Genomic DNA, 19,253 nt, shown 5'->3' with positions numbered 1-19,253 from the left:
GTCCTCTGCTTATCGTGGTAGTGAGGGGCTACTGCTTACTCCCCGGAGATACCTCTCGCGCGCTACTTGACAGATCAGGCGCGGCATCTGTCTTTTGTAGATTACGATATGAATTTTTGTGTTTATCGCAAGTAGGTATATATTCTACACGCTCAAACCGGTCTAAAATGACATGGCATGTTCTTTCTTTCCTGTCAATGATTTTATCACTCTTCATGTACACCCCGTCTAGAACTTGAAGACCTGCTCCTTAGAGTAGCCCAGCTCCTTCAGGATACCGGACAGCTCGCCCTGGTCCGTAGGGCTGTTCTTGGTGCCACTGATGGCCTTGTACATGCCGGGGGGACCGCAGACGAAGATCTTGATGTTCTCCTCCTTGGGCTCGGGGAGGACGGTCTTCAGGAGCTCCTTGTTGATGTAGCCCTTGCCGCCGGTCCACTCCTTGGGAGGGTTGTCCAGGACGTAGAAGGCACGGAAGCGGCGGGGGTAGGTGTTCTCGAGCTCCTCGAATTCCTTCTTCAGGAGGATGTCCTCCTCCTTGACGTTACCGAAGACCAGGGTAACCTTGGTCTGGTCCTCGGGGTTCTTGAAGATCTCACGCGCCAGCTGGTACATGGGGGTAATACCGGTACCACCAGCGATCAGGCAGATGTGGTTGTGCTTGTTGGTCTCCCAGGGGTACTTGACAATGGGGCCCTTGAAGTCCAGGCGCTGGCCGACGTTCATGCTGTGCAGGTGCTCGGACATGGGTCCGTTGGGGTAGACCTTGACGACAAGGTCGATGTAGCCGGGGGTTTCTGCGCCAAGTCAGTGATTGTCCAAAAGTATTCGAGGCTGAATTGTGAGAGCATACCCTCATCGCTGGTGGGGGTGTAAGGGCGGATGACAGCCTTGGCGTCGGCAGGCTTGAACTTGGTCAGGAGGGCAGCTGCGCGTTCATGAGTAGGAAGTCCGGGTGGTTATCTCAGAACAAGGCGACATACAGGCAACCTGGAGGCCGGAGACAGCTTCCTTGTCCTCGAACTCGAAGCGCAAGCGCTTGGTGTTGTGGTTCAGGACCTCGATCTCGGACAGCTTCAGGTCAAACCATCCTTGGTCACCACCCTTGAAGACCTTGGGGCGGTCGACAACAGCGGGGGCCTCAGCGGTGGCCGAGTTGTAGCGGTAGAGACCGACAGCGACACCGGTGATACCAACGGCGGCGTAGATGGGGGCCAGGGAAGACTTGCCCTTGGGCGCTTCCGTGGAGTACTTGCGGAAGCCCTGTGGTAAGCCGGAATTAGCACAAAATTCGGTCGTCGGTAGAGATCGGGAAGGGCGAAAAGGGTAGGAAAATAACAGCGCTCAGGTGAAGAGGGATGAAGCATACCTGCTTGAGGGGCTGAGCGCAGCGGAAAGCTTGACGAGCGAACATTTTGAATGAATGACAGACACAAATGCGTGCTCAATGGGTGGTGAGAGGAAGAGGAAAGGTCAAGGGAGCAAGAGCGGAGGGAAGAGGACCTTCGGCAAAGGTAATTACTACCAGTCTCAAGCTCCTCCCTCTCGGACTCCGAGACGCCGTTTCCGCACATGACGCAATGGGGCCGCTCGCGTGCCTGGCGTTTTACTAATTACAATCTGACATTTGATCGAACATCTCCATCTTTATGTAACTTTTGTCGATGGATAGAAGATTGGGTGCTCTATACTGGGGTTATACATCTGGCCTTGTGAACCGCACACTATTATAAAACTCTCCTGAAATGACCCAGGCAGCCCGATGGCCTGACTCACTGGCCTCCCTTACAGAACATATACTACCTGCAATATGGCCGAGCGCCAGCGGATAAATTCATACCTGGAATCAAACCAAGTTTCTGTAGATACTTGACCGAATCCCTGCCTAGCTGAAATTATTCTAGACATGGCAGTCTAGAACGCAAGAATAATTGCTGTACTGTGTATGTACGCCCAATGCCTAGCAGGATCTCTTGCCCGCAAGCCGTCGTTCTAGAGGCTAGTTTGTCAAAGGTTTGTAGTGGAATGACTGGCCCCAGATCAAGTGAATAGACTAGACACACGTAAGTGCCACTAATACCTGGAAGATAACAAAGTCATTGATGCAAGAAGCCATGATGTCAAGCGTGTTATATGTTTTCCCACTGCCACCCTCGACATCCGACGGATATACATGGCTAAACCCGAGCCAGCCAGAAACGCCACCGCGACTAGGCTCTGTCAACGTCCCACAAATATACCCATAATATTGGAACAAAAAAATAACGTTCCGCATGCTAGCCTATATTTGCAGGTATTAGATAAACCCAACTGGCAAACAATCTGGGGAAGCATTAATAGATGATTGTTGCATACATATATCGAAAACCCCCAAATTGTGGGTTCCAGATGTAGGTTATGGTAAGAATTTCGATCCTCGTGGAATAGCAGGACCAGCACTACGCAAAGCGTTCTACGATGTCTACAGTACGCTATGCCCCGTCCAAGAATAAACAGAAACAATACCCCGGTATTTTTTGATATAACTTGAAAGGGTCGCTGCAGAGGACTTAAAGAGACATAAAAACCATCCGTCCCATTACCTGGGTTGAGGAAACACGCCCTGTCCGCGTGCTCCGTGTCCTTCGTGCATGCTATGGCCATAACATAGTCATTCATCCACACACTCCGATCACCCAAACCCAAAACGTCACATTTACGCGAAAGTAGAGGGACGAGAGTAAGCGAACACCTTCTTGCTGTTGGCAGCACGGTGGGGCAGGGGGAACTTGAGGTTCTTGGAGAGGAGCTGCTTGATGTAGGGGCGGCGGATGCTGTCGGCGTTCTCGATCTCAACAACCTTAAGGATCTGTAGGCACGTAGTTAGATCGCAGTGCTCCTCGGCAAAAAGAGGATAGGAATCTCAACGTACGTGGATGGAGCCGAAGCGGGCACGGTGACGGGCAGCCATGTCCTGGTAGAGAGCCTCAACAGCCTCGGTGCGGCTCATCTCACGGAACTCCTTGTACATGTTGTGGGTGCCGGAGCGGGAGTCGTAGCGGAGCCAGATACCGAAGTTCTTGACCTTGGTAGGGCGCTTCTCGCTGATCTATTGGAGGAGAAAAAAGACAGGCGTCAGCCAACACTGCCAACTTGTCGCTTTGTAACGGCCACACATACCACATTGATGCTGACGATCTCACCGTTGGCCTTCTTGACCTTGCGGAGCTGGGTCAGGAAGTACCAGAACCGGGACTTAGCGACAACAGTGTTGGGCGCAAAGATGCGCATGCGGTACAGCTTGGGCGTGGGGTTAGCCTCGGTGGGCAGGTGACGCCCAATGACCTGGTACTCGGTGAGACGCCCTATGGATCCCAGTCAGCCATGTCCTCCTATCCGATGAGAACTGCCTCGTGCAATGGTTTCAGTCGTTGCGTATATTCCGTGCGAAACGTTGTTGACGGTTGTGCGAGTTGCCGATACTTCTGCGATTATTTCATGTGTGCGCCACGATATCGAAATTTTCGTCCTCCCATATCAGTCGTCCGAAGTTGAATAATCCACCCATCAATCTTGCTTCCGATCGAGTCCAATCCAATTTCAATCAAGATTTGTACGATCCGATGTCGCCGAGATAGAATGATGCCGTAAAAAGTCGTTCAACGATCGCAGGGGGAACATCGCAAAAGCCGATCCACCATTGGGAAACAATATTGGAATTCTGGAAAATTTCACTCACCCATCTGGTAAATTCAGTCAGTAACAAGTTCAATATGTCGATGAGCAGATCAAAAAGGTTGGGCTTACTTTGATTGTTGACGCTGTAGTGGTTAGTCGACGAGAGGTGTGCCGGCTGCTGGACTCGTCGCGGAAAGGAGGATTTTTGGAACAGTTGATTGTGAGCTAGGTTTAGCCCTGCTTAGGGCTAAGCGACCGTGTGGCTTGGTTATCCACCTTGCCTGTTTTGGAACACTAGCCACAGCCAAGGTGGCAGCAGTGATTAGATAAGACGGATTCCCTGAGCGGCGCCGCAGTTTCCCCACCTTCGCCCGATCGCGTCCGCGGCTGGCTTCATGGACCTGGAACTCCTGTCAGTGACGCCGATTGTTGGTCTCCGTGGCTCGGACGTACGATCGCCGTGAATGCATGTCCGCTGTTGAACCTTTCCCCTCCTTCCCCGCGACCTACCTCTACATTCTTGCAGTCATCAACCATGTCCAACATCTTCGATGATTTCAAGGAGGGCCAGAAGATCGGCTCTGGCGCCCGCCTGGCGGCATCTCTCTCCCCCGTCGCGACTGCGGAGTACCCCGACCGTCTGAAGTCATTCTACTACTTCTCTGACGCCGTACATGTTTCCGCCGACCTCCGATACTCGCTCTTCCAAGCAAATGGCCTGAGGCTTCCCAAGCAAGAACAGAACTCATGGGTCGATATCTTTACCGCTTATTGGAAAGCCGTGGGGGAGATAGTTCGATTCGACGACTCCCCCAGACATGCTAGTTGGGTGAAAGTGTTCGATGCGTGGAAGGATACGGCAAATCAATTGATTAGGGGCTACTCGACAGGCAGTCTGCAAGCTTGGACGGTGCCATGCTTGTACTCTGTCGGAAGATATTTGCGGGCCTTCGCCATGAAGGCCGATGCTGAGCTTTCTGCCCAAGACTCCGTCACTTTCGACGATCGCTTTCAAGATGATGCGACGGATGCCAAGAACCCAAAGCTGGAGGAAGCTACACGGGTGCTCAACAGGATGTTTACTTTATGTCTAAGTGACCGGTAAGCTATTTTCGGAAGTGTTGTGGACATACCATGCTAAGGTTGTTTAGGGCACCGATCGAGGAATCACGAAAATGGGGCATCTACGACACTACAAACCTACTGTTCAAGACATACTTCAGACTCAACACCGTTGGCCTTTCCAAGAACTTGCTGCGTGCCCTCAATGCCTCATCTGCCGACCTTCCCGGCTTGGACGCCTTTCCCAAGTCTCATATTGTCACCTTTGAGTACTACGTCGGTGTTATACACTTTCTGGATGAAAATTATGCCGAAGTATGTGCTTCCGTCACCTGTTTTGGGTTCTGTTGCTAATAGCTGGGTTTAATAGGCTGAAGAGCATCTGTCGTACGCATGGAGGATGTGTAACAAAGCTGCGACGAAGAATAGAGAGTCAGTAGTATACATGTCGTCTTCGTGCTATATTGCTGACTACTTCCAGGTTGATTCTCACCTACCTCGTTCCCTGCCATCTTGTCACCACACACACATTGCCCAGCAAAAAGCTTCTTGCACCGTTCCCTCGTGTAGAGAAGCTCTTCCGTCCATTGTGCGACTGTATCAAAAAGGGAGACCTGGGCGGGTTTGATGCCGCGATGACAGCCGGAGAGGAAGAATTCGTCAAGAGGCGCATATACTTACCCCTGGAAAGGGGACGCGATATCGCTTTACGGAACCTCTTCCGCAAGGTCTTCATCGCCGGTGGATTCGACGAACCCAAGGAAGGACAACCTCCCATTCGTCGCACACGGGTTCCCGTTGCCGAGTTTGCAGCAGCATTAAGGATCGGTACTCATGCCGATGATCGGTCCCGCGTAGACATTGATGAGGTTGAGTGTCTGCTGTCAAACCTTATCTACAAGGTGCGCATTAAGATGCCCGTAAACCGTCGAAACACCAAGCTGACAAGAGTTGTAGGGATTGATGAAAGGATACATTGCCCGTGAACGCGGCATGGTTGTATTGAGCAAAGGTGGCACCGCATTCCCTGGAACGGGGGTTTAGCTCTACTATCATCCGTCATCGCATCTTCGGTGACGGCCTATCACACTTATCGAACAGTATCGGGTCACCAGTATACCATCGCCCGAAGGGCATTACCCGAGAGCCTTCAAGATCACGGCTATGGCAGGGACGTCTGCAGCGCTGACCCGCCTGTATTACATGCGCTCCAACAGGCCTTTGAGCAGCTCCCGTGCAGCATGCATATCATAGATGACCGCTTACAGGACCCATACCTCCAACGGCGCTGGTACATGAACGGACGGTATGCCCGCAGTTGTGCAAGTCGTACAGTTAGTACTGGTGACATGCCTCTACTGCCTGGTTCAAGCTGAAAACGCTGTAAATTTATACCATGATAGACCGATAATAAACACCACATGACTTCATGACAGATACAATCTCGCATTTCTGTATAAATCCCCATAACAGACACATTACTATACAAACATCGCATCAAGCAATACATAGCATACACTACTAATCCATCCCAACACAACAATGTCATCCCCTCCCAATACATTATACCAAATAGAACAATCCGCCCAAACCAGCCGGGCTGCATATATCACTAACATGTCCCTTCACCCCTCGCCGCCTCCTCAAGATCATCCTATAGTAAACCACCCACATTAGCCCTCCACACACACACACACACACACACACACACACACACACACACACACACCCTTTCACATTGCAAAAAAGAGAAATCAGAACTCACCATATGATTACACATCGCCACAAACAAATCAAAAAACAACTTCCCCCCACGTTCCATCTCCATCTGCATCGTCCCACTCCGCTTAAACGTTCCCCGACTGCGTATGATCAGCGCCAGATAATGCGCCCGCAGCTTACTCTCCGTATCCGGCGTGTGCATGTACGCGTACCGCGCACTGCTCAGGATAATGTGGCAGGGGATGTTGGAGTGGAGGCCTTGCTTTTTCAACGAGAGGCGTTTGAGATGCTCGAGGGAGTATTTCTCGGCTGCGCAGCTATACAGTACAGTTTCTTGTGTTAACATGGGATTGGGGGGGGGGTTATTGATTGAGAATTTGTCTTGGGAGGAAGGGGTTGGTTGACGTACTATACTGCGGTGTCGCGGAGGATTTCGGCTCCTACGGCTGGGTGGAAGATGATGGCGCTGGGGTCGGTGGTGTCTTTGGTATTAGTGGTAGTTTTACTTCTGGAATTAGGGGTGGAGGATGAGGAGGAGGTTGTTGTTTCCAAGTCCCATGTGTTGGTGGATTTGTCGTGGCGGAGACGGGGGTAGTAGTCGCCGCGATAGAGATATTCGAGGACGCAGGAGAAGATTTCGGGTTGTTCGTCGGGGAGGTCGATTGTTTTCATGGATTTGATGGGGCTTGGTGAGGACGAAGGGGAAGAAGAAGGAGAGGAAGAGGAGGTATCATTGCTGGGGGGATTGCAGAGGGCTGCGAAGTAGGGCGAGACGCAGAGGATGTCTTTGTGTGCGGCGAAGAGGCGTTTGGTTGGGCCGATAGTGAGGGTTATTACGCCGTGGGAGAGGGATGAGTTGCTATTTGGGTGGAATTGGGTCTAAGGGTTAGTGGGTGATTTTGATTTTTTTTTTACTGAGATGGGATAGGGAGAGGGGTGTAAGAACCTTCCATCTGGGGGTGTGTCGGGGGTGTGTCTGCTGCGATGGAGACGTCGTGATGCGACGACTGATTGTTCGCGAGATCGGGGTTTGGCCTTGCCGGCTCGGTACCTGGAGGAGAAGCTATCTGGGTGGTGGGAATGTAGGCGTTTTGTGGAGAGGACTCTGGGGCTAGGGCGATGGAGGCCCTGCTGCTGCTGTGGTTGTTGCTGTTGGGATAGCATTGTGAGGGAGGGGATTTGGGGGGATATGGGATGGAATAGTAGCTGGGGAGAAAAGAACTTGACCCTGGAGATGGAATTCAGGGGTTCCTTGCGATTATAAAACTAGTGGTAGTACTGTAGGATACTCGATGGTAGAGAAAGAGATGGTAAGAACTGGACAGATACATGTATGTTTGACCTCTCCTATTTGGAGTGCCTTCTTTGTCTCTGGAAAGGGGGTTGCTGAAACACAAGCACAGGCCATCCTTTCTCCTCGCAGAGGAAGGAGAACGAGGGAAAAGTCTCCAGCCCTTTTATCTCCAGATCCTGGTCGAATTTGACGCATTATAGATCAACTCGACCAGGATGCATGTTCCTCTCTATGCAGGAGGGGACATGGAGAGGGGAAGAGCAGCGAACGCGTAACGGCAGGTACTGCTAGTAATTGACGCGTAAAGTGGTTTTTTGTGCATCGCCAAATGATCGCGCAGTCACGGGAGAGCCATTGGCCAATGATGGCTTCAAGGGGGGAGATTGGGAGGTGGAGACTTGGAGACGCCAGAGCGAATCAGCCCGGCATTCTTCGTTCCGTCCACACCCGCGATCGGCGCAGAGATTCGATGCATCCAAGTTTGTGGATAGCTATGGTTTGTATGGCCAGCGGGGACAGGGTTCTTCCTGGTCATTACTACTCGTTGACTAAACGCAAAAGCATGGCTCGTCGTGTCCAGTTGGTGCGGATGGGCGGAATTCACCATCCGTGACTCATGAGTCCATCTAGGAATCATTTGTCTGTCATACCGTTGGACCGGTTGCATCAACAGCCGCTCCTTGAGAATACACACGACACCGTAAGACAGTTTAATTTCGCATGCAGGGACCCGCTTGCATCTCCTGAAGACAGCCTTTCACTGTGAGATGGTTAGTCTTGTCCTTTCTAAGCTGGAACCTAAGGCGTTTGATCTCCCAGAAGCTGATAGCTCAGATTCCTACCCCGCCAATACACTGGGCGACAAAACGCTGATAATATTATATCCTTTCAAGCATAGTAACGAAACGTTGCGTTATGTACAACCATGTACAACCCTAGGTCCTGAGCCTGCCCAACCTAAGTACGCCCATACCCTAACGCCTGCTTGCAAATTGTGTAACCGACGCCCGTTGCGGTGTGGAGATGTGCCTGCACTTATGTCCGCTATATCTGCTGAACCGACCCTGTCGGTCCAACTAGAGGAAAACCTTTCTCGCCTCCCGAGGATGACTCTCACTCGGACAGTAAGGGCACTTGAATCGGCTACCCTTGCACAACCGTTTGAGTGACTCCTCCGCGATAACATGCCCACAGGGCATCATCATGGGAGGATTCTCATCCGTAGTTTGCTCCTTTGATACGGGACATACAAAGATAGAATGGAAGAGATAAGACGGGGGTAGCGGGATCTCGACCTATACGGCGTACCAGTCAGCTCATGAACCGTCAGACATGTCCGCATCAACTTGACTTACCGGGAGCTCATTCTCCGTGGTCCACTCGGTCCGTTTGGCTTTCATGATGGTCTGCAGCTTCAACAGCGTCGGCAGCGCTATGGCACCAGCAGTAGCAGCAACATATAGGGGCGAATCTGCCGACAATCCGAGTAGCGAGCAAAACTCTCGCGTGAATGAGTGTGCCACATCGGACCATGCCGACGGGTTGTTGAAGATATGGTTGTACGGGGAGTCTCGCAGATTGGGGCAAAAGGCCATTGCACCCATGAGCTGCTGGACCTCGCGCAGATACCTGGGCAAGAATGTGTGGAATTCACGCCTGCCATATTCCAAAGCTGCCTGCCGCCCACCCGGACTGGGTCCTTGCTGATGTTGTCCGCCGTAGAAAAGCCAGACGAATTGCAGCCTGCACAATTCAAACTCAAGGTTACTACCCCTCGCCTCCAAAGCCTCCTTGTTCTCCCTGGACCACTGTATTGCCGGCAGCAGGTTGTTGTTTTCCTTCAGCTCATGAAGAATGTGGTACATAGTGTGGAACTGTTGCCGCACTTCGCCCGGCGGAACTTCGTCGAGATCTAAGAGCGAGGCCGCATTGTCTATAGCCCCTATATCTCCTTCCTGCTGCTTCTTCATCGCTTTCTTTTGTGCCATTTCGTTCAGGAACTCTGATGCAACGGAAAACTGTCCTTCTCGGAGAAGGTGCATGGCGATAGCTCTGTTGATAAGGTGTTCTTGGGAGGAAAGGACATCGTGTTCGGTGCTCGGCAAAGGCCGGTCTTTGAATAACTGCGACAGTGAAGTAGTCAACATATGCCATTCACCATAGGAATCCGACGCGTGCTACCTTATCTAACGATTTGGAGTATTTGTTCAGACCACTGTGTGTTTCTTTAAGACTATCGTTGATAGAATCAAAAGATGATTTGACGGGATTCTGGAGCTTAGCCAGTGTAATGGATGCTTGACTGGGATCTGGGATTGTCCGCGTGATCAGTATAGTTCCAGGATCAAGGCCCGCGCAACGTCCGACGAGGCACACGCACCTGCAGCAATTGCATCTCGTGCCGACTGAAGCAAATCTATGGTAGACTGCACGTTCTTGATACCTTGACCGGCCTTGATCTTCTTGGAAAGCCGGTCGTGCTCTTTCTGCACCAGCTCCATGACGGGGCAGACGGGAAAGCGGTGTCCGACAGTTACCGCACCTTCACTAGGCAATCGTTGCAGCCATATGTAGGTGATTCTGATGGTTGTGCTGCTCACCGCAAGATCTGAAATAAGAATGTGAAGCTCGACAACGAAATTGTAAGGGAAATACTCGAATAAAATAGAGTCGCCTTCTTCTCCAGGTCATCGGAGCATATGGGCAGGTGAGGAGGAGAACGGAGCGGCAACCAGCCCAATTACGACATGAACCATCACGTGCATCTATCCGGGTGCCCCGCCCGCAGCCCGTTTGCAGTCAACTTTGCCCAATGACATGATCTAGATCACTCCAATGCAATCTATAACTGATTGCTGTCTACTAAACAAAGGTCATTCGTGAATCCTAGTATCCCTTTTAAGACGCTAAGCTTCTGGCTGTCACTGAACTTCAATAGTGATTTGAATAATGAACTCGCAATGAGTACGGCCTCGGATTTCCAGTCACACTCTGAAATTGCTTTCCCCCTCACTAATGCAACGAGATGCCGCCTTACGTTGCCAGCTCACAAGTAGCTAACCAACCAACGAGTCAAGAAGAGAACCCGAGTCACTGAGCAAGTAGAGATCCGTGCCTTACCCGAACAGCCTGTATGAATGCCTCTGCTCCACTTGTCAGAGACCATGCTCGAATCATACTGGACGCTTCCCACCCACTCAGTCTTTCAGGCCCTCTTTGTCCTGCGAAATCGGGTGATCGAAGCACACGCTCGCTAACCACACTGGTCTGCTTCGTTTCTAGAGCCTTAGCAGGTACCTGTCGTCTGCACTACCAAGGCCCAAGGAGATAGGCATATCTCCGTACCTTCGAATCAAAAGCCAATATCAACTGCGAATTCAGTGAGAGACATTTAGAAGGGACCACAACAAAGGTGTCCCTCCATACGCCTTCTTTGTCAACGTGGTGTCTCTCCTCTGCGGCCCTTAATTTTGGACAGGCTTCCAGATATGTGGCGAGAACGAGTGATTAGTCTAGGCAAGTCTCACTTTTTGTCGCGGTGAAGTAGCTCTGCCCGCGCTGAAGGATATCTATTCACAACTGTTGTAAAGCCTCGATGTCCACCACAGCATAGCACTCATAGGGTCTAGGTATGCCTTCGTGTAGCAACATGTACGGCTCATTCAAAGATGCCAAGATGCCAACTCAAAGCGCAGTCACTTTTTCGTAGTTATCAAGCCATCCAACCAAGCTCGTTATGTTCGGGAATATGACTGGGTCCGGTAGTAGTAGTTCCAAGGTGACAGTAGTGGGTTTCCCGCATGGCAGTACATGGCTTAGATATCGATGGACTGCACCCGACTCGCTCAGGAACCCACATACACCAAGTTTGACCGGCACAGTGGATATTGCCAGATTGAGCAGACACGAAAATATGGATTATTCCTATATGATTGTGAAAGGGTATCGGTAACTTCCTCGTGAAGCAGAATAGTCACTGTACTCCGTAGGATCATACAGACAGCTTCTGACCAATCACAGCCAAACATGGAGCCTCGCTTACGCTAGCTCACCCGGTGGGTCCCCGCCGCGGCACTATATAAGCTCAGCGCACCCGCCCATCTTTTGGACTTTTTCTTTCTTTCTTTCTCCATCCTGGTGCACGGGTTTTACACGTGTCAGTGAGGAGACATCCGAGACCGTGTTTTTGCTAGTTGAAAACTACCTAGTTTGACCGCTCTCCTTGGTCTTCGGATCGGGGAGGAATTTTTGAAAAAAAAGATGCCATGTCTCCAAAATTTGGAGACGGTTCAAGAGTACTTAGACGGCGCTGCTGTTGCCCTTGCGTTAGTTCATTTGGGTAGTACTCGAGATTGGTCTTCTTTTCACTGCTGTTGTCTCCCTTGTGGAGGCCTGGAGAGAAGAGAGCCTAATCACTTGTAGAAAAATTATTATCCAATAGATGATATGCTAGACACCTATGCTGCCTGCTACATGTGAATGAATCCAGTTGTTCGCTGCACATGCGCGACTCGGGCCGTATCACTGGGTACTTAGGCGGGACGCGTCCAGTGTGTGCCCACTCGCCACGGCTGCTCCCATAGGGCTCTTGTGGCAGTGCTGAGGAACGATTGAGTTGTGGCTGAATGCACCTAGGCAGCTGCGTTTCATGCAGAATTGATTGGTCTAGATGAGTAGATGTAGGGTAGTGTTCTAGAATGGTAACAGCGCTCTCACGCTTACCCTCAGGGATCGTAAGACTAACCATATACCGTCGCGTTATTCTGTATCTATCTTAATGGCATTGAGACACCTGCTAGTTTCGGATATACACAGTCTATTCCGTGGGGTCTGTTGGACCAAAGTGGCCCCCAAAATCAGGGCGATGATGGCTTAGCCGCTCACCGCTCCAGGTCTGGTGGGAATCCCTTGTGACGTCGCCAACTGAAGTCGCTGCACATGCCGGTAACAACAACCACCTCTCGGCCAGGCTTGTGCTTCTACTTTCTCCTTCAAATGATCTGACATGACATGGACAGCCCTTAACCCGGCTTGTCACATCCGTGCTTGACGTTTTAAAGCTCCTAGCTCCTTCAACCTCGGATATGTTACGGTTCTTCTTGACCTCTGTACAATACAACAAGACCCCCGGAGGGTCAACGCTTCTGTCTCTTTCGCCTTTATTTGAGCACGGCCTCCTGATTTCCTCTTCTTCAGATTTCTTGAACTCACGTACACTCTCATAGTGGAAGCACCATATATACACCCCTTATGTGCTAAAGAATTGCCCGTCTTAACCATGCCACCTCCCGCAACGCAGACAGGTGGCCAAGCACCGCCTCCTACGTCGGCCCCCCGCGAGTTGGCAAAACACTCCATCAACACGAAAGATGTACCGTCTACACAGCTCAGTGGTCCCGAGGGACAGTCGCCACAGCATGGCCACCAGAGACTCGTATTCACCGATCCAGTTGCCCTCAGATATCTCGAAGAGGATAATTCAGCAGTTGTGCTAGGTCGACGATTGACTTTGGAAGGATATGAGGCTTTCATTGTTGAACAATGGGCCTGCACGCGCATACACCCTACCTTCATAATAACCACCTATACTGGGGATCCTTCGCACAAGGTCGTGGTGGGGGTGCTGAGCGTCCCCACAGACGAATCTAAGTGGTCGCTCCGTATGAAGATGTATTTCGGCGCAGTCACGCAATGCCAAGCGCGGAAGAAGGAAACACCTTTAGGAACACTTATGGTTACCGATCTTAACGTGTTCCCATTGGCACTGACTCTTATTCCGGTACCCGACGGTGATGTCCTAAAACACAAGGATGATTTTATCGTCAATGAAAACCTGAAACGGTTGGGCTGCTCAGGCCGCTCTGGTTTGAAGCTACAGCCACCCTCGCCCGCTACCGAGGGAAAGTTCCACCACCTTTACCGGACGAGCGAGAAGGTGCCTCTATATACTGCCGTCATAGAGCTTGTGAAGCAATGCCAGATCGCCCTGATGATGTTTGGCAATCTTGCCCCAGAGTACGTTGATGGACTGCTGTGCGATGTCACAGAAGCGGCCATAAATGATTGGTGGACCGAGACGGGTATGGATTTATACAACATTGAACCGAGTGATTCTATGTTGGGCCCTATCTCAGTAGCCGCCCTGCTGGGTACTCTCATGGGGGCGCGAAACCGGCTACATGCTTTCGGCGCTCCGGTTGGGAAGGATGCGTTTGATATTCATAACCTAAAGAAAGGCATTGGGAGCTTTCAAAAATCACAGAAGCTGAAACGTACCCGAAGGTTAGATCGACAGACCTTGGATCGCCTGCACCGGGTAACAGCAAAAGCTGCGAATGCAGAAGGCTGGACCGATGCCGTAAAATCAACCATGGCAGAATTAAGCGGACACGGGGGAGAGATGGTTATGGGAATGGTCCGCGGCCGCGAAAAAGGCGGGATAGCTGATATCGAGACCCTCGATATTGACAACTTCGCACACCTGGTCACCGGTGAACGAGCCAAATGGCTGTGGCGGGGAAAGCCGCGGAAGGGCGGAATTGACGACGGCTTTTCTGGCAGTGCACAGAGTGCAGATATGGTATTCACTACAGACGATCAGGGTGGCCATATTTGGACAAGTCGAAAACGATCTTCGCACGAAGATTTAGTGGCGGACCGCGCGCTGCAAAGCTCAGATCGTCCATTGAGGCCGCCAGAATCAGCATCGTCCTTAGATGAGAAAGACCAGAATCTGGGCCGGTTAGTTCGAAAAGGTGTGAGCGGGAAAGTGTCAGATGCGCGGGCGGGGTTTGGCCGGTTCAAGGATGCAGTAGGCCTCCGGTCCCATCCGCAGAAGCATTCGAGGGATGACATAGACCTTGGCGGTGACCCTGCTCATTTGCCTCCCATCGATAGCGACACGGAGGTGTCTCAGTCGAAGAAATCTGATGGTGCTCCAGTCGGATCCGTGGACGTGCAGGACCTTGAAGGCCAGGCCCCGAAGGATGACTTGCAGGTTGAGTCTCCTCCAAGGACAATATTACCGCAATCACCCAAATCAAGAGCGCCAGCCATAACCGTAGAAACGGTTCCATCCCAGGCTGATTCGGAGTCGTCGCGTAAGGTGTCAGTACCCAGAGCAGATGACGAAGCGCAGGACCTTGAGCGCTGGAGGACACGCTCCACCGACATTACCGTCGACCCTAGGGAGCAGACATCTGAAGTTGGTATTATGCTCCTGCGTCGACCGCAGAGCTGTACCGAACTGAATGTGGAGAGAGACTCCAGTCGTCTTGATAACTACTGGGCCCGCCATCTGTCCTTCAGCACTGTCGAAGAGGTCGTGCTGGGATGGAATGACTTGGGAGGTGAGGCTTTCAAAGAGAAGCCCGATACCCTTCTGGAAGAGGCCATCATGCAAGAAGACATTCTAGCCTCAGATGCACGAATCTTCAGCTCACGTATCCAGGAGCTTAGTGAACACACTGTACCTTGGGTTGAACATCAAGTATCTTCTGTGGATGACCTCAGTCGGTGCTTACACGAGAGTCACGAAAAGGTCAACGCCGCCTACCTGGAACGGCTGTCTACATTTGAACAGATGAGAGCTAGATCGAGCGATCTGTTGACGGAAGAGCACAGCCAACTCACCGATTACATGAGGAGGGTTGAACTAATGGGCGCGAAGCTGGACTACGAGCTCCATGTTCTAGATTCCCGTGTCGAGGATGTCGAAACCAACCTCGACGAATTCGAACGGCATGTAAATGCCATCGAAAACAGGGTCAAGCTGCTGATACGGGGCGAGCACGAAAAGCAGGACAGTTCCTGGTTCTCCTGGTTGGGGAGAATTACCGGATGCTCAACACAGTGACTGCGAATTCTCAGTTCCCAGAAAGAAGCCTTGTAGACATATATCATTTCTAATGTACATAATTTCCGAGATAGACTTGCGCAGTTCGCGTTGACCGTGCAATGCCAAAGACCCAGCCTTCGCTAACAGCAAACCCCCATCCCAGATCCAAACAACCCTGTATATCCATGTCCGAGCGGAAGTCATCCATCCCAATTAGCATAAAACCCAGGCCTTCCGCTCCTGTTCAGTCATGCCATAAGAGAGACCAGAGGAAAACAAGCCATCCAGAAGAGCAAGCATGACAGATCTGAAACCCGAATAGATTATACCCGTTTTATGAAAGAACAGCAAAAGATCCAATTAGATGAACAATCGTTTCGTTGACCTCGCACTTTACATGCCGAAACCACCCATGCCGCCCTTCTGGTTCGCCTCACCCTGCATCTTCTCGCTAACCTTCATGTTGACTTCGAAGAACTTGCCGACACAGCGGTCAATGCAGACGGACTCGCCCTTGTTGAGGTCGCCTTCGCGGTAGTCGTTGGGAATGCACTTCTTGATGCAGGACTCGGTGAGACTGGTGGTCATGATTGGGTTAGTTAAGTATATAAGGTGTCGGGAAGCAGGTGTGGTGTGGTGTGGTGTTGGGAAGGGGAAGATGAATATCGGCTTCAAAGCATTTAAATAGGATGATAGAAGCTTACCGGCTGAACATGTCGGTGACCATCTCAACTTCCGTCTCAGCCGCAGCAATCTTCTGTTCCGAGGAAAGCTTGGGGGCGCCGCCGAAGAGGAAAGACATGATGACGATGTGTAGTGAGGGTGGTGTTGTTTAGCTGAGGTTAGTCAATTAGTAGCTGGTTTCAATGTAAGACGGGCAATTCCAGGAGTAAATCGGTCACTCACAAGTGATAACAGAGTTGATCAATGAGTATTAGAAGGAGTATGATGTGAATGCGCTGAATTGAGCTGCCGGAGCAGACCTGAAGTTGCCGGGATTCGAAGCTGGCCCTGCCGCTGCCGCTCCTCACCGCCTTAGGAATTTTCGCCGGATTTGCAAACGCGTATTTCCCGCACAACTTGGCTCTCTTACTTTTTCTCTTTTCCCTTCCTTTTCTCAATATGTGAGCACGTAGTAGTTCTCTTTTCACTCTCAATGCAACCAATTCGCCCGTTGAGGGCGTCGTCGCTGCGGGTTGGAGGTCTTTTGTCTAGGTAAGCAGTTTTCATGTTTCTGCTGTGTTTTTCACAATGGCTCCTCTTTATCCTGCAACTTGCATGATGAGACATACCCTTCCAATTACAGAACCGCTGCATTGAAGCTTGGGGGTTTATCTTCCAAGTTATGAGTAACAAGGAAGCTTTATGTCTTCTGATTTATCTTGTCTCTGTTTTTATATTGCATGGCTTGTGTCTGTTAGACAGTTTGCTAACGGCATGTTCAGGACAGGACTTCCGATTTCCCGTACATCGCAGGCTTTCCAGACTTCTGGCAGGCTTGCTCGAGTAATACAGCACACTCATGCACCTTTGGTACAAACAAGGCAGAACAGCGTCGATGCGTATCCCGAGAAGGCGTTCAAGAGGCGTGTGCAACTGATCGAAGAGGCTGTTGCTGAGCCGTATCCCCGGCTCGCGTCAAACAAGAACACGGTGAGCTGTGCGGAATTTCGTGGCCGCTACAGCCATCTAGCAGATAATGAAATAGTAGAGGATGATACAGTTGTTATTAATGGTAGGTCCTAGTTTCTAGCCTAGCTGGCTTCTACCATGTCGTCTCGTACTTAAATCAGTAGGTAGGGTACGTACCTTAAGACTTGTTGGAGGCAATTTGATATTCTTCGACTTGCTTCATGATGGCCATAAAATTCAAGTTATGTGCAATCGTCGTCGTTTGAAGGATATTCCTCCGGCGACCTTCAAGCAGTTCTACCGGATGCTTCGGCGTGGCGATGCCTTCTGTATGTTCCACCAGCCGTCCTTAGTATCCTGCTTAGACTGAACGATAGCCTATAGCCGTAACGGGTAATCCTCACCGGACTGAACGAGGCGAGCTTACGCTCCTGGCGACTGAATTGCCGCAGCTGCTGTCGCCCTGTCTGCATGATATTCCGGTTGATGCCCAGGGGCAGGAGAACTCGCCGTATCCCCGACATGTTCAGTTCCTTGCGGACCCGGAGACAGTAAATGTCATCAGAGCTAGATCGGCAGTTGTCCAGTATCTTCGCCGGTTCTTTGTCGACCGGTCTTTTATGGAGGTTAATACGCCTATTATTGAAGCGGTTGCTGGCGGTGCAATTGCTCGTCCATTCCATACTACAGCCACTGAGTTCCCGGATCGTCAATTGTCGCTACGGATTGCGCCAGAACTCTGGCTGAAGAGGTTGGTGGTAGGAGGGTTTGATCGGGTTTTTGAGATTGGACCTTCGTTCCGCAATGAAGGTATTATTTGTCGGTCGAAGTGCTTGAGCGAGTACTGACTATAGTGACAGGCCTCGACAAAACCCACAATCCCGAGTTTACCACTTGCGAGTTCTACCACGCCTACGCCAACCTGGAGGATCTCATGACCACGACCGAGCAGCTACTTTCGGGCCTGGCTGAACACCTTACTGCTTTCCACAAATCGTCCCCCTTCAAGAAGCCTAATCAGGAAGACACACCTCTGCCGTTTTCCCATCTCAACTTCTCTGCGCCCTTCCGCCGACTCGACTTCATCACCTCTATCGAGCAGAGCATCGAGCAGAAGCTGCCAGACCTCACGTCTCCCGATGCTCTGGACCAGGTGAAGGCGATCTTCCGTGACCGCAACCACGCACTTCCCGACAAAGTGACCCTCCCCCGGCTGCTGGACGAGCTCTGCAGCATCTACGTCGAACCCCAGTGCATCGACCCGACCTTCATCGTCAACCCGCCCGAGTGCTTGTCCCCTCTATCTAAATCCTTCATCCACCCCACCACCAACCAGCGCGTCGCCGCCCGCGGAGAGCTTTTCATCGAGGGCCGCGAAGTCGTGAACACATACGAGGAGGAGAATTCGCCATTCGAGCAACGCCGCAAGTTCGAAGACCAGGTCCGGTACAGCAAACAGGCGGATGAAGCGGAAGAGATCGATGAGAGTTACTTGAAGGCGCTGGAATGGGGTCTCCCTCCGACTGGCGGCTGGGGATGCGGTATCGACCGTCTCTGCATGTTGTTTACTGGAATAACGAGAATCGGGGACATTCTGCCTTTTGGCAACTTGCGCAAAGTGACTACCCGTGCCGATGCAGCGGCTGAGGGCCAGGCTGCTGAAGGGAAGGAGATCTAGACAGCGCTCAGTGAATGGGAGACACGATGACGCGTCTTGCGGCGGCACTCTCATTGGTCCGTTACATGCGAGTGGATTTTCGCGATTCTTGCAAGATCTCGCCATGAGTGTCGCTCGACGTTCACAGTCTTGCTAGACTGCTGCGCTGCTCGACTGCTGAACTTGAAATTCAAATGGAGTCAGAAAGGGCTCCAACCGCAGCTATGCAGCAAGCTGCCTGTACATTACATGAACCTTATGTTATAGTAACCACACAATCCACCTCTTCATTGTACATACCCACAATCCAGATATCACAACTCTCAACTGAATCCAACACACACCCACCACTTTACATTCTATCAATCAATTCCATTCAGCCGGCCGATGCC

At 51.3% G+C, this 19,253-nt stretch overlaps 8 protein-coding genes across 8 annotated transcripts; 3 read left to right on the top strand and 5 right to left on the bottom strand.

The window, feature by feature from the left end:
• Window positions 1-115: 115 nt before the first annotated feature.
• On the bottom strand, window positions 116-1,498 carry BO83DRAFT_374095 (cytochrome b5 reductase family protein). Its single transcript, XM_025530111.1, has 4 exons — window positions 1,370-1,498; window positions 984-1,263; window positions 854-928; window positions 116-797 (listed from the first exon to the last, which is right to left on the bottom strand). The coding sequence occupies exons 1-4, from the start codon at window positions 1,412-1,414 to the stop codon at window positions 229-231; spliced, it is 969 nt and encodes a 322-aa protein (XP_025393262.1). The 5' UTR covers window positions 1,415-1,498; the 3' UTR covers window positions 116-228.
• Window positions 1,499-2,490: 992 nt separating this feature from the next.
• Window positions 2,491-3,857, bottom strand: BO83DRAFT_413215 (60S ribosomal protein eL20). The gene is made up of 5 exons (XM_025534467.1): window positions 3,787-3,857; window positions 3,719-3,722; window positions 3,160-3,344; window positions 2,912-3,088; window positions 2,491-2,848 (listed from the first exon to the last, which is right to left on the bottom strand). The coding sequence occupies exons 2-5, from the start codon at window positions 3,720-3,722 to the stop codon at window positions 2,696-2,698; spliced, it is 519 nt and encodes a 172-aa protein (XP_025393261.1). The 5' UTR covers window positions 3,787-3,857; the 3' UTR covers window positions 2,491-2,695.
• A 221-nt stretch (window positions 3,858-4,078) lies between these two features.
• Window positions 4,079-6,135, top strand: csn12. The gene is made up of 5 exons (XM_025528943.1): window positions 4,079-4,758; window positions 4,809-5,034; window positions 5,090-5,151; window positions 5,201-5,621; window positions 5,677-6,135. Exons 1-5 carry the CDS (start codon window positions 4,193-4,195, stop codon window positions 5,761-5,763), a joined length of 1,362 nt encoding a protein of 453 aa, XP_025393260.1. The 5' UTR covers window positions 4,079-4,192; the 3' UTR covers window positions 5,764-6,135.
• Window positions 6,136-6,331: 196 nt separating this feature from the next.
• BO83DRAFT_404679 (BTB/POZ domain-containing protein) lies at window positions 6,332-7,633 on the bottom strand (the record flags this gene model as incomplete). Its single annotated transcript, XM_025533735.1, has 4 exons — window positions 7,388-7,633; window positions 6,851-7,300; window positions 6,485-6,758; window positions 6,332-6,373 (listed from the first exon to the last, which is right to left on the bottom strand). Exons 1-4 carry the CDS (start codon window positions 7,603-7,605, stop codon window positions 6,332-6,334), a joined length of 984 nt encoding a protein of 327 aa, XP_025393259.1. The 5' UTR covers window positions 7,606-7,633.
• Window positions 7,634-8,511: 878 nt separating this feature from the next.
• Window positions 8,512-10,431, bottom strand: BO83DRAFT_374091 (ubiquitin-protein ligase RMD5). Its single transcript, XM_025530110.1, has 4 exons — window positions 10,116-10,431; window positions 9,917-10,044; window positions 9,091-9,858; window positions 8,512-9,030 (listed from the first exon to the last, which is right to left on the bottom strand). The coding sequence occupies exons 1-4, from the start codon at window positions 10,234-10,236 to the stop codon at window positions 8,812-8,814; spliced, it is 1,236 nt and encodes a 411-aa protein (XP_025393258.1). The 5' UTR covers window positions 10,237-10,431; the 3' UTR covers window positions 8,512-8,811.
• A 2,092-nt stretch (window positions 10,432-12,523) lies between these two features.
• Window positions 12,524-15,707, top strand: BO83DRAFT_374089 (putative Sin3 complex subunit (Stb2)). Its single transcript, XM_025530109.1, has one exon. The coding sequence runs from the start codon at window positions 13,014-13,016 to the stop codon at window positions 15,588-15,590; it is 2,577 nt and encodes an 858-aa protein (XP_025393257.1). The 5' UTR covers window positions 12,524-13,013; the 3' UTR covers window positions 15,591-15,707.
• Window positions 15,608-16,534, bottom strand: BO83DRAFT_328493 (Tim10/DDP family zinc finger protein). Its single transcript, XM_025528165.1, has 3 exons — window positions 16,479-16,534; window positions 16,277-16,408; window positions 15,608-16,149 (listed from the first exon to the last, which is right to left on the bottom strand). Exons 2-3 carry the CDS (start codon window positions 16,372-16,374, stop codon window positions 15,966-15,968), a joined length of 282 nt encoding a protein of 93 aa, XP_025393256.1. The 5' UTR covers window positions 16,375-16,408; window positions 16,479-16,534; the 3' UTR covers window positions 15,608-15,965.
• A 167-nt stretch (window positions 16,535-16,701) lies between these two features.
• Window positions 16,702-19,242, top strand: BO83DRAFT_5321 (putative lysyl-tRNA synthetase). Its single transcript, XM_025537417.1, has 4 exons — window positions 16,702-17,311; window positions 17,373-17,533; window positions 17,589-18,014; window positions 18,065-19,242. The coding sequence occupies exons 1-4, from the start codon at window positions 16,938-16,940 to the stop codon at window positions 18,880-18,882; spliced, it is 1,779 nt and encodes a 592-aa protein (XP_025393255.1). The 5' UTR covers window positions 16,702-16,937; the 3' UTR covers window positions 18,883-19,242.
• Window positions 19,243-19,253: the final 11 nt, after the last annotated feature.

This window comes from Aspergillus eucalypticola (genome assembly GCF_003184535.1).
Source record: "Aspergillus eucalypticola CBS 122712 chromosome Unknown BO83scaffold_1, whole genome shotgun sequence".
Classification (NCBI taxonomy): domain Eukaryota; kingdom Fungi; phylum Ascomycota; class Eurotiomycetes; order Eurotiales; family Aspergillaceae; genus Aspergillus; species Aspergillus eucalypticola.
This window is presented reverse-complemented; position numbering and strand designations above follow the sequence as displayed.